The sequence below is a fragment of the Xenopus tropicalis genome, chromosome 4, assembly GCF_000004195.4.
Source record: "Xenopus tropicalis strain Nigerian chromosome 4, UCB_Xtro_10.0, whole genome shotgun sequence".
Classification (NCBI taxonomy): domain Eukaryota; kingdom Metazoa; phylum Chordata; class Amphibia; order Anura; family Pipidae; genus Xenopus; species Xenopus tropicalis.
The window spans coordinates 46,110,020-46,123,649 of NC_030680.2; the positions used below are offsets into that span (position 1 = coordinate 46,110,020).

The following is a 13,630-nucleotide window of genomic DNA, read 5'->3' on the forward strand; positions in this document are numbered from 1 at the left end:
TTTCAGTCACCAGTCAGAAATATTCACCTGCTTACTTAGTTGTACTTACTAAGTTGTACTTAGTCTTTGCAGAGAATTAAATCCAGTCATTAAACAGACTGTGAAACATTTCTGTCCACAAACTCCATTCTTTCCAGGGTTGGGGTCTTTGTGATCCAGGCAGGATTCCTTGCCACTCCCATCACTCCCCCACTTCCCTACCCAGTACCCAACTTCTTGCAGCATCTGGGGTTTTCCTCCAGGCGTTTGGTTCTCTTTAGTTCAATGTCGCAGTGACTGAGTACACAGGATCTGGTATTGGTGCTGGTGTTGGATGGATCTGTAGCTCTTGGTCTTCTTACAGTCTGATCTTTTTTTTTTTTCTTTCTCAGAAAACCCACATTTAGCCACAAACTCTAGCTTTGGACACAATATCACCCTTACCTGATCTAGTCAGAATATTAACGGATATATCCCTGCAAATATGCAGCTAAAACATCAATATTCTGAGTATATGTGTTCTTTATAAATCCACCCATGTCTGTACATTTAGCTTCCAACACCCTTCATAGACTATATGCTAAATATGAGCCCTTGTTTAGCATCTCTAGACAGATATGTATAGCAACACTAAAATATTTGCACTTTCTCTGGATTTTTTTTTTTTTTTTACATTGAAAAGTATAAACATATACAGAAAGACACTGAATAAAACAAAACACTGAATAATAACAAGGTGGATGTTACTTAATTAAAAGTAGACATTCAAGTCCTGAAACTTTGTAAATAATGTCCTGTTTGTATGTTAATGAGTTCTTTTCATTGCATTTCCATCTTCCCACTTAAGACTCCTGCACTGATTTAGACACTGACAAACATCAGAACAGTTCATTCATTTTTTTTTCTTTAAAAATCCCATTGATCTATTACATTTGTGGGAGAACATTAGTTATAGAAGAAGCCTGAAGAATATATTTTGACATCAAACAGTATCCAGCCCATTGCACTACTGCATCCAGTCAAAAAACTTCTGTGGTGTCAACATCCAACACCTCTCCCTCTGTGTCATGCAAATTCCTTCACACCCCCACTTGGAACCTTTAGGTCTCATCTACCAATGTTTTACTGTCATTAAAAAAATTTGAAAAGCTGCTTAAGTGTGAGATGAAAAAAAAAAAAAACAAGTTTAACATGACCAAAAAAAAATTCAGACACATTTATCCTTGTGCTTGAAGATCTTTTCCTGGAAGATAAAACTTAGAGAAAAATATTAATTCATATATTCTACATAAATTACATTGTCTCGAGATAAATTAAAGGAAAGTGCAATTGAACATTTAAGTGGCATGTATGGGTTTAGAATTCTATTAAAGTTCCTCCCCCATGGTCCTTAACACCAGAATGTGTAAGAGGGGCACGCCTTAATTTGGAAAGTTCTGTTTCCAGTAAAGAAACTTGTTGTTTTAAAAGATCCCTCTCAGCCCTGATCTTATCATATTCGAATTTAAGTTTTTCATGTTCCCTTTTTAGTTGGGGAAAGGTTATCCAAGTTCTAGATTTTCGATCATTTTGATTGTTTTCTCTATTCTGCCATCTAGATTCATATTTTCCTTTCTGGCGGTCTGAATTGTAAACCCCCTTTCCTCTTTGAGGCCATTTAAAACCAACATACTCTTTCCTTTGTTGACCCTCTACTCTAAAAATTCTAGCAGCATCCACTACAAAACTTTCCTCCTTATTCCTCTTTCGCCACAAATTATCTGCCCTCAACAGAATGTCTTTTAGATCCGTAGGATCAGGAGTGATAGATAATATTCCTTCCCTGACATCCTCCTCTGAAGCTTCTAACAACATGACCCTATGAATTAAACCACCATGTTCAAATCCTGGATTATCAATTAGAATTTGTTCCATTACTGTGGCTATTCTATGTGATAATTCATAAGGACATTCCTGCTTCATTTGCTTTAATTTACCGGACAAAGACACATTTGATGTGATACCATACAACGCCCTAAGTATTTCCTTTAACACATCCCTTGTCCTGCGCTGCTGTCCACAGTTCTGTACAATCCTTACCCATAAACCATTTCCAACAACTCTCTGCAACACTCTATCTACATCCTCAGGATTCAAATTATACGTCTCTCTGACCCTTTGCAACTCACAGAACCACTTCATGAATCTGTTGATATCATACCTTGGTACCTGCCCAATCTCTCTAACTATTGCATCCATCTCTTGGGGCTTTAATTGTTTTGAGATGAGCTGTACCTCCCCTGTATTGTCAGTATTTAAAACAGTTGTAGTGACAACAGGAGCTGCTGGGAAACTACATGCTTGATCTAATTCATTCCAAGGGTACAGTTGTTTATGTCCTTTCATTTCTGTGTTAAATTTAGAAATATTGTTTTCACAAGATTGGTCAGAATTATTCCCAACCTTATCAAAAGCAATATTTATTGCATGTTTATGCTCCTCCAGCTCCTTTTCTACATCTTGTATTTTTACTGACAATTCGTCATTTACACCGGTTAAGTGGTCACATAGATTGGCCTTCTCAAGCAATGCCTCCCCAGTGGTTATGGCATGTAACCTTAACTCTGAGATCTTTTCATTTGACTCTCTCAGTAAAGTCTTATACTTATCTGCCTGTTCTGTGATATCAGTCTCCTTTTGTTTAATAATTTCTGCCATTTTTAAACAGCAGGAGACCAATCCCTGTATGATAAGTCCTTTGCGTTTTGCTTCCTTAGTTTTCTTATCAAAAACACTGTCAGCTATAAAATCTTTCATTAAATCCCATGAATTTTTACATTCTTGAGGGATTTCATATGGTCCCCCATGATTTTTAATATAACTAACCAACCAGGTGCTGACCATTTCTCCCTTAGTGCTATTACCACTGACTAAAGCCATTGTATATATAAAAGAGTGCTAACTTAAAATAAATTATATATATAATTAAAAAAAAAACAATATTCTTACCAACCCTTTTAGGTTCACAGTCACAGATTTCCAGACCACCGTCCTAGGGTTCCACACTTCCTTCCAGGGCTTCACTGCAGACTCTTGAGTCACAAATCTTCCACGCTTCTTCTGGTCACTAGTCACGGCACCAAAATGTTGTGTATAGTGTAGATGTAGTATATTACAAATATACTGGATATTCCAAGATTTACCACAACCAGGTAAAAGGAAACAACCACGGTTCTTTTCCAGAGATGAAGCTAATTTATTTCGATTATCCAGCCCAGAGACAGCAAATGATACAGAGTTCCTTTAAATATGCCCACAGGATCTGTTCTATAGGGATCAGCCTTCAGGACTTCTCCCTAACCTAACTCCTCTATCTTTGTGTGTGTTTCTACATTACTGTCCATCTATGTGACTATCAGAGTTTCCTTAGTTATACTCTTAGAATCTCACTGACCAAAGTAGGGATGTGTTCTGATTGGCTGACAAGATAATCAGGTATCAGAATCTTATTGTGTTAGTTAGTCGGGTAGTTCCCATAAGGAGCCGTCTCACCATAAACAACTGTACACACAATTCAACTTTGAAATGCAAAAGACCCTCCAGTTGGCTTCCTGTGATATCTTGGTGTTGATCTCCCCCCTATAATAAATACCAAGGTAACCAACACAAAGGCACTTCAAAGCATTCCCAACTTAAGCAACTTAATTAACATCTGACTGACCCACTGTTTAAATCTATACAGATATCTTGTGCACTATGTACATTCATACAATTAAATGATACTAATATTATACACTTGCAGGTATGTATGCACAGTCCCCACACATATTACTACAATATACAGTACTATATAGCGGTAAATATTTAGTCACGATAATATACAGTACTATAGCGGTGAATATTTAGTCGCACAAAATACATTACTAGGTATATTTTGGCGATTTTTTTTTCGCGATTTTTAAATGTTTTCCAAATAATGATTCACAAAAGTACCTAAAGTGTTAATGCGCTAATTAGCGCGCAAATATGTGCATATTTAAGCACCTGATTGGGGGAGGTGTTTGGCAGAGCACATTTTTAGTTTGAAAAAATGGACCACGCAGGGGCCTATGTTGTTGGGTTTTGGGGGGATTTGGAGGAGGAGGCGGTGGTGGCGCACCAACAACCACGTATTATGCGGCCATGCCGCTTCAGAGACAGGGCCACCTTGGAAGGCTTGGGCGAGGATGGTGAGGCGGTGAGGCTCAATAAGACAGCCATTAACACCCTATACGAGCTGCTTGAGCCTGGCCTTGAACCACGGACTCGCCGAAGCAGGGCTATCCCGGGGATGGTCAAACTGCTCTGCTCCCTGCACTTTTTTGCAGTTTTTGGCAGTTTTCAGAGGGTGGGGTTTATGGTGGGGTGTCACAGCCCACCTTTTCACGGTGCCTTGGCCAGGTCCTGGACGCCATCCGCTCGGCGTCCAGGAATTTTATCTCGTTCCCACAACATCGGAACGAGTGGGGCACCGTGAAGAAGGATTTCTATCGGGTAAGTGGCATCCCCAATGTTTTGGGTGCAATAGATTGCACCCATGTTGCGCTGAACCCCACCCAAGACAGGGAGCACGTAAACAGGAACCACAAGGGTTACCACTCAATTAATGTCCAAGTGGTATGTGATGCAAAAATGAACATCTTGAGCATTGTGTCTGCATTCCCCGGCTCCTCTCACGATGCGTACATACTAAGACAGTCCGGGCTTTACCAAGCGTTTGAGACAGGACAAATGCCTCACGGGTGGCTGTTAGGTAAGTATTTGTGTCACTTACAAGTGCACAACTTGTCAACATTTGCTTTGTGTGTCCCACTGTAAAACCAGTCCCTGCCTGCCATAAGCTTGGAATGTAATGTGTAAAGTGCCCTCTTTTGCCACTGGGAGAGTCAAAGCAGCTGCTTGTAGTGTCAGCTATCAGTCTCGCCCTGTCACATCTGTTGCAAAAGGGCCGTGTTTTGACACAGGGAGACTGGAAACAGCTTATTTGTTTGCACCATCTTATTCCATCTAAATTTCTTTCAGGAGATGCTGGCTACCCGTGCGGTCAGTGGCTAATAACACGCTCACGGGCGGAGTCTGACTTCAATCAAGCACATGTGAGAATGCGGTCTGTGATAGAGCGGACGTTTGGTGTCCTCAAGAGCCCGTTCCGCTGCCTCGATAGATCAGGAGGCAGCCTGCTGTACAGCCCCACCAAAGTGGCAAATATCATCGGTGCGTGTGCTGTACTGCACAATTTGGCAAACCGGCACGGCCTACCAGGTTTTCAATTTTTCAAGTTTAGTTGTCATATCCAAATAACAATGAAGCACAGGGCCGCTGCTCCCTATAAGCAGAGTACTGCATAGGGCACCAACTCCCAGGGGGACACCATCCCAGCTGCTCCCAAAAAAATAAATTGTATATATTATAACATACCCCCCAACACTGGTTTTTATAGCGCATCCCGCTGTCCCGGATAGTTAAATCAATCTATGGGGGCTATTGTGGGCACTTACTATGGGGGCATTGTCTATGGAGGCAATTGGGGGCACTGTGTGTGGGGCCTCTATAGTAGGTGTTTTTTTTAATATTTTACTTCCGTAATATTTGGGGGAGGGGGCACAAAATTAAATTTCAGCTTAGGGCACCCATTTGGCCAGCAGCGGCCCTGATGAAGCATCATTACTGTAATGATTTGTTTTTGACCAGTGTTCCTCACAACTTTACAGCTGAGGTGGCCGATGACCTTGAGGTCCATCCACTGGATCCTGTCCAACGTGCGGATGCCCGAGGGAGTCAAGTCCGGGGACAAATTGTTAATAATTACTTTGCCTGTAAGTACCTAAAATCTTTAATCCCATACACAACACATACCAAACAACTTGAGCCAAAAAAAAGATTTTTATTTTCAGGGAACACTTCCCAAAGTTTGTTTTTTTTAAGGTTGAAGAAAGTAAGGCAAAAAAAAACACAACAAAAACAAAAAAGGACAAATAAAACCTACATTACACAAGGCTGTAATATTGCAGCTCACTTTCGCTTGCGAAGCTGCCTTGTTGAGCCTGCAGGAGGGGGAGCTGCGCTGGTAGAGCCGGTGGGCTCTGTTGGCTTTGGTGCAGCACTTTGTTGTTTCTCTTTAGCCAACAGAGCCAGTTTTTGCCTTTTCAGCTCTACCATCTCCTCCTGCAGGCTCAACATGGCAGCCTGTGTTGGGATTGGGCAAGATGTCTTTCCTGCATTATGCTTTCAATCCTTGCCTCATGCTGCAATTGTGCAGCATGTCTGGCCTGATTTATGGTAACTAACTCTTGCTGAAGAGCAAGCATAGCCGAGTCGTGTGCGGCTTGCCTTGCCTGAGCTGCATTGAAGGCATTAGTGGCCACACACGAGTCGACATGTTGGATATCCAGTTTCTTCATGTGGGCTTTGTGATGAACATACAAAAAGAAAAAGGGATTGATCAATGCACATTCCCTGGTCCCCTGTTTCATAAGTAAATTGTCTATTAGTTTCATGCTAGTGCATACAGTATATTGACAAAAACAGGGGTTTTTAGTTACAAAATTATGATCATAAGATTGGTAAGCCACCATACCACGTCAAGGTAAACCCCGTATGGTGGTCCTATCTATTTAACAGGGGACCAGGGAATGTGCATTGATCAATCCCTTTTTCTTTTTGTATGTTTGTAGTTAATTTGGCCAGATCAGTTGCACTTCCATTGTATTTGTATACTTTATTTAGCCTTGGAGTGCTCCCACAACCTCCTTTTGTGGGCTTTGTGATGCCTATTGAGTGCCTTGTGGAACAGATTTTGAGCTGCCTGGGTTGGGGCCTGGGTTGGGAGCTGCTGCTGCTGCGGAATATTAGCCGGCTCCTCATCTGAGGAGAAGGCCACGCCGCTGCCACCGACGTGGGACCCTCTCTCACTTGCCTCCCCACTAAATCCTTCTCCTTCTATTTCAGGATCGCTGCGTGGGGAGGCCAGCCCAGACAAGGAGCAACCACCTTGGAAAAGAAAGAAGAAAAAAAACTTAGTTCATTTTGGATTATGTTCATGGACAATAATGAGTTTTGTGAAAACATAAACAAGTTAATTTTGGCCAAAATATTTGTGGACATTGATTCATTCCAAATAAGGCAAAAAGGTAAAATCAAGTTGAAAAGACTGACTGTCCAAAAGTACAAGATGAACTGACTGCACCTAACCCAGCAAGACACACTTGGCAAATAACACCCCCTATCTTATTAGCAATAGACTGCACTTTTGGAATTGAAACAGCTGCAATATACACAGACACAATTCATTATTATGCCACTGCACAAGCCTAACACAAAACACACGTCAAAACAAATTTGTTAAGAATAATACCTGGAACGGGAGCAGATGCCATTGGTCTGCGCCTGCTCGGCCCAGGTGGAGATGAATCTGTTGGAGATCCAGACACCAGAAAGGAAATTATTTTTACATCTGTCATAACATTGTCTTTGCATGCTATTTATAATTTGGCCATAAAAGTATTTGGCCAAGCTTTTACATTTCCTATCTGATCCCCCGTGTTCCTCTATGAGGGGGCGGCCATATTTGTCCAGCAGGAGGCCATTGGCATTAGGAGCTGTAACTGACAGGCTGAGAAGGGACAGTCAGGCTTGGAAAACAGTCAGGTTTTGGGATTTCAAGTAACAATTACTTAAACTAACTACTTACTAAAGCAGCCCTATCAGTAAAAAATGATCAACACGACCTATAGGCAACTTTTTCATTCGATTTATATTGGAATTTTTTTTTTTTTGTGTGTCAGTATGACTTTAATCTTAAGCTTCTCTGCAAGAGCAAATACACTTGGATTACTGTCATTACACCTACCTTGGCCAACATTCCGGTCTGTATCGAACGTGCCGGAGACACCGCGCACGCTCTCCCGGTGTATATACGGCAGCAGAAGTGCACCCTTTTAGGGGGCCCTCCTCCAGTTCCTGATCTAAAGAAAATATACAAATGGTTTTATTGTGTTGTCTCCAATAAGCAAGCAATAACAGCGCAGTCACTTTTTGTTACTCATTGTTGCCCCAATCAATTGCCTTTACTTTCAAGTGTAACAATACTAAGGCTCTGAAACCAAAACCATACTAAAATGCTGCAAGTTGCTGCTAAGTCGCCTCGCTAACTCCCATGGCTCTCCCTTATACTCTCTCTGTGTTAACCAATGCTTAAAAAATAATCCTCCTTGTTAAAGGACAGTACAGGGCATTAAGGGGTCTGTTTCCTAAAGTGCGTTTAAATTAGCTAAGAGTATAGTCTATGAACAGTCGCTAACTTTAAAGTTGAATATTTTTTAGCAAGAATATTGGCAAAGTTTCTTTGGTCGCCATAATATTTGGCAATATAGAGGTGAATATTTAATAGCCATAATAATCGCCACTATAGCGATGAGTATTACAAAGTTGCGACAAATCGCGATACAATACTGATAATGATATTTTGGCGATTTGTCGCGATTTTGTAATCTCGTGTCACGCGCGACTTGCAGCCATTTTGTGGCGATTTGGTAATCTCGTGACATGTGCGACTTGCGGCCATTTTGTGTCATTGAGCCTGCTGTCACCATACTGCGAGCATCATGCCTGGGGTGTCAGAGCTGCTTATGGAGGAGAGGCGCTATATTATTGCATTTCTCCTGCGCTCAGGTTATGACAGGCTGCCGCTGGGGCCAATAGGGGTCCATGAGAGGAAGAGGGCTATCCTGCGCAACCTAATAGCTGGGTTGCGCAGGGACCTTCGCCTCATAATGGACTTCCGCCAGCTCCAGCGGATTTGGTCAGACCTGAAGCGCAGGAGCTTTCAGGAGATAGCTAACATAGCTGAAGGTAATTATTCTACTTTAATAAGGTTTTACACAAAATACGTTTCTTAAAAGATTTAGCAAGTAATTTGAACTTGAAATGTTTTTTCTCTCTCTCTCTCTCTCTCTCTCTCTGTCTCCTCTATATATGTGTATATATATGCATGTTTTTTATAAAATACACAATAAAGGAAGATGCTGTTTAATTACTACAGAGAAAAAGGAAATGCGTTTTTAAATTATGAATTACTTGATTCAAATGGAGTCTATGGGAGACGGGCTTTCCGTAGTTTGGGGCTTTCTGGATAACAGGTTTCCGGATAAGGGATCACATACCTGTGTATATATATATATATATTATATATATATACACACACATTTTCAAAAACAGATGCATAAATGAGTTTAAAGCAGGGGGGAAGCAGCAGGGAGCGGCCCATTTGGGGGAAGGGCCATGAATGTTTTAGGGGGCCCTGGTTAACAATGTCTGTGTGTCCTTTGGATTGATGTGAGGGTTCACAGGGGGAGGGGCCAGTGGGGGCGGTGGAGGAGTGGGGCCCCAAAAATGTTGTTGTGAGGGGCCCCGTTATTTAGGATGGTGGCCCTCTGTGTATGAATATATATATATATATATATAATAGATTTAAATAACATCTTGCAATACTGTCTCACAGAACTCAACATCGACATGGCACCTCTCCTCCCTCCGGAGGCACAACCCCAGGCAGACCAGGCTCAACTGGCCCCAGGACCTGCCCAGGCCCCCGAGGCCCCAGGAGCTGAACAGGCCCCAGGACCCAGCCAGGCCCCAGGACTGACCCAGGCCCCCGAGGCCCCAGAGGCTGATGAGGCGGAGGAGGCCCCCGAGGCCGAGGAGGCCATGGAGGCCCCGGACACCCCCCCCTTTACTCCTCCCCCAGTTTGCCCCCATTTTCCCCAGCCCTTGAGTTCCCCCCCCAGCCCCCCAGATGCCAGGCACCAGGTTCTCCTACGGACGAAGGACCAGCACATCGGTCCATGCAGGAGGACCTGGACAATATGAGGGCTGAGCTGGCCCAGCTTTGGGGGGAAGTGGCACAACTGAGGAGGGACTTTGAGGAACTCAAGGGCAGCAAGCCCTAATTTTTTTTTTCCTTCCCCCTTTTTGATTTTTATTTTATTCTTTTATCAGAGTAAAATTTTATATTTTGATACATTTGAACTGAGTAATGTCTCATTATTTATCCTTCCTTGATATGGTATTCTATACTTTCATGTAGTTTCCCCTACACTCTTACATTTATCAGTAACAGCATCAATATGCTATATGGGTTAAAGTTTTCCAAATATTCTGCCAACAATTTTGTATTTAGCCCATTTTGTTGCCAGAATAATTGCAATATTATATTTGTCCCTGTTTAATAAAGTTCCCACAACATATTTGCCATTTATTCTGTGTCTAAAATCTCCCACTTAATTTAAGCCACTAGGAATAGTAATAGTAAATGGACCCCTAAGTATTTGGCCAAAGATTTCTTAAATGCCCCCCCCCCCCTATTTACTGGCCTAATTTGATGTTGCACTACACAGCTTTGAGGACATAAGTTACACACATAATAATAGGCGTGCCATACATACAAGTAAAGTAAGCAGGAAAGAAGGCAAAAAGGAAGGAAAGACAGTAAGCCAAAAGGAAAAGCCAGTTGAGTAGAAAAGCAGATGAGCAAGTGTTTCAATAGAAAGATGAATGTACGATATTTACCTGTACCTGGACTCCTCTGCCAGCTTTTTCTTCAAGCACCTTTTTATGTCCTGATACCTTTTTTTGCACTGGTGGACATTCCGGACACAGACACCTACACTGTTCACGTGCTCCGCAATGTCCTTCCAAGCTTTTGTTTTCCTTGATGTGGGTGTTTTTGTGGCATATTTGCCAATTACATTATGGAAAACTGGCACCAGCCCCTCAACCAGTGCTTCATTTTCAAATTCCGAAAATTTGAGTTGTCTCAGCCTCCCCTCCCGTGGTCTTTTCCTCTTCCCAGAGGTGGGGGTAACCTCCTCACTCTCTCCACTGTCACTGGGCTCCTGGGGCTGGTACTCTGTACCCTCAGAATGTACTGGGCTGCCTTGCCAAAGGGGCACCTGTTCTTCTTCAGTGCCAGAGCTGGCTGACACCTCAGGCAAATTCGCCCTCCTCCTGGTGAAGCTTTTTTTAGTAGCCATAATAATTTTGCAAAATTATTAGTTTTTAGGCAAATCTGGAAAACTTGCACTTCTGTGCTCTTCCAGGGCAAATGTGCAAAATGGCGCCAGTTTTATGCTGTCGCGTGCGTCAAGTCGCGTGCGCTAATTAGCGCGCTTGCGTCACTTACCGCTGTGGGTGTGCGTTAGTTAGCGCGCATGCGTAACATACTGCTGTAGGCGCGCGATAATTAGCGTATGCGAAAAGTAGCGCACACGTTATTTAGCGCGACTAAAATATCGCACGCCGTATCGTGCGTAAAATAGCGCGAGTATGTTTATAGTGAATCGTGCGAAAAGTCGCCAAAATTTAGAAGCGGTAAAATTTTTAGCACACGCTATAAATAGCGCACGTTTTATCGCATTTTAGTGAATCGGGCCCATTATGTGCACTTAAATGCAAACCTTTAAGGCTAATGCCAGACGAGGTGTAGGCCCGAAAATTCCGCCCTATGCCTCCTACTTGTGCCTGCACCCGAATGAATAGAATACGCTCAGGTGCAGGCACATGTAGCGGAAATATGCATAAAAACACGAGAGTTTGAAAGTCTTGCGTTTTAATGCATATTATGGCTACATGTGCCTGCACCCAAGCGAATTCCATTTATTCAGGTGCAGGCACATGTAGGAGGCGTAGGGTGGTATTTTCGGCAAGCGACTGAATACATGCACTAGCTTTGACAATTTATTTATGAAACAGGGGACCAGGGAATGTGCATTGATCAATCCCCCTCTCTTTTTGTATGCTCTTTTTGGCCAGATCAGTCGCACTTCCATTGTATTTGTATACTCTATTAAGCCTTGGAGTGCTCCCACAACCCCTTTCTGTGTATCTATGTATTTTAGCAGAGTTATTCTGCAGGAAGAATGGCCAAACTTCCATGTGGGTGTAGCACCCCCACACCCGTCCCTTTAATGGTGGTCTTATGCCTTTAAAAAAATGGGTGTTGGTTAATGGGAAGTCTTCTCCTTTACAAGCCCCAAGCAGGGGAGGATTAAGCCTGTAGAACCAAGCGGTGGTCCTGGCAATCTCTCTCTATAAAAGCTGAAGGCATGGGAGTGACTAGGATTAAGCCTGGGGAACCAGGCAATCTCTCTCTATGTAAGCAAAAGGCATGGGAGTGACTAAGCCCTCTGATTCAAACCAGCCCCCAGGTCAAGAATGGCAATAGTGCACGGGAGTGCCAGCCTTTGAAAAGTATGACCAGAGGTAAATAGATAGGACCACCTTGACGTGGTATGGTGGCTTACCAATCTTACGATCATAATTTTGTAACTAAAAACCCCTGTTTTTTGTGAATACATGCACTAGCATAGACAATTTATGAAACAGGGGACCAGGGAATGTGCATTGATCAATCCCTCTCTTTTTGTATGCATGTTTATTAATGGCCTGGAGGTGGGCATAGAAAGTACTGTTTCTATTTTTGCTGATGATACTAAATTGTGCAAAACTATAAGTTCCATGTGGGATGCTGCCACTTTGCAGAGTGATTTGATAAAATTGGAAAACTTAGTAGCAAAATGGAAAATGAGGTTCAGTGTTGACAAGTGCAAATTTATGCACTTTGGTAGAAATAAAATAAATGCAAGTTTTACACTAAATGGCAGTGTGTTGGGGGGGGTATCCTTAATTAAGAAGGATCTGGGGGTTATTGTAGATAACAAGTTGTCTAATTCCAGGCAGTGTCATTTTGTGGATACTAAAGCAAATAAGTAGTATATATAAGTACTGTCTTGTATAAAAAAGGGCATTGACTCAAGGGATGAAAACATAATTTTGCCTCTTTCTTTGGTAAGGCCTCACCTTGAATATGCAGTGCAGTTTTGGGCTCCAGTCCTTAAGAGGGGTATTAATGAGCTGAAGAGAGTACAGAGACTTGCATCTAAACTGGTAAAGGGGATGGAAGATTTAAACTAAGACCTCTTGAGCAGGCTTCAACAGGGAGACGTGAAATACATCTTAAAGGAACAGTAACACCAAAAAATGAAAGTGTATAAAAGTAACTGAAATATAATGTGCTGCTGCCCTGCACTGGTAAAAGTTGTGTGTTTACTTCAGAAAGTCTACTATCATTTATATAAATAAGCTGCTATGTAGCCATGGGGGCAGCCATTCAAAGGAGAAAAGGCACAGGCACATAGCAGATAACAGATAAAACACTATTGTATTCTACAGAGCTTATCTGTTATCTGCTATGTAACCTGTGCCTTTTCTCCTTTTTTCCAGCTTGAATGGCTGCCCCCGTGGCTACACAGCAGCTTATTATATAAATTATAGTAGTGTTACTGTAGCAAACACACCAGTTTTACCAGTGCAGGGCAACAGTGCATTATATTTTTATTACTTTAAAGCTCTTTCATTTTTTTAGAGTTACTGTTCCTTTAAAGGAGAAGGAAAGGCTAATAAAGAATTAATCTCAAGCTGCAGGCAAACCTTCAGTTGTCTTAATAGTTCCCTTAAGTCTCCCCATATTTCTCCCGCTCAGATGATTAGAACAGAAGAAAAAATGCTGAGCTGTGTATAGAAAGTTCCCATAATGCCCTCACTCCTGCACCAAAAGCAAGTACATGCTCAGTTAGTA

At 42.2% G+C, this 13,630-nt stretch overlaps 1 protein-coding gene across 1 annotated transcript; it reads right to left on the reverse strand.

Moving 5' to 3' along the window:
- Positions 1–292: 292 nt before the first annotated feature.
- Positions 293–3,474, reverse strand: LOC100498497. The gene has a single exon (XM_002943168.5). The coding sequence runs from the start codon at positions 2,896–2,898 to the stop codon at positions 1,336–1,338; it is 1,563 nt and encodes a 520-aa protein (XP_002943214.3). The 5' UTR covers positions 2,899–3,474; the 3' UTR covers positions 293–1,335.
- Between the last annotated feature and the right edge of the window lie 10,156 nt (positions 3,475–13,630).

Excerpts from the sequence above, each read along its gene's own strand:
- LOC100498497 (XM_002943168.5), bottom strand. The coding sequence starts at position 2,898 with ATGGCTTTAGTCAGTGGTAATAGCACTAAGGGAGAAATGGTCAGCACC.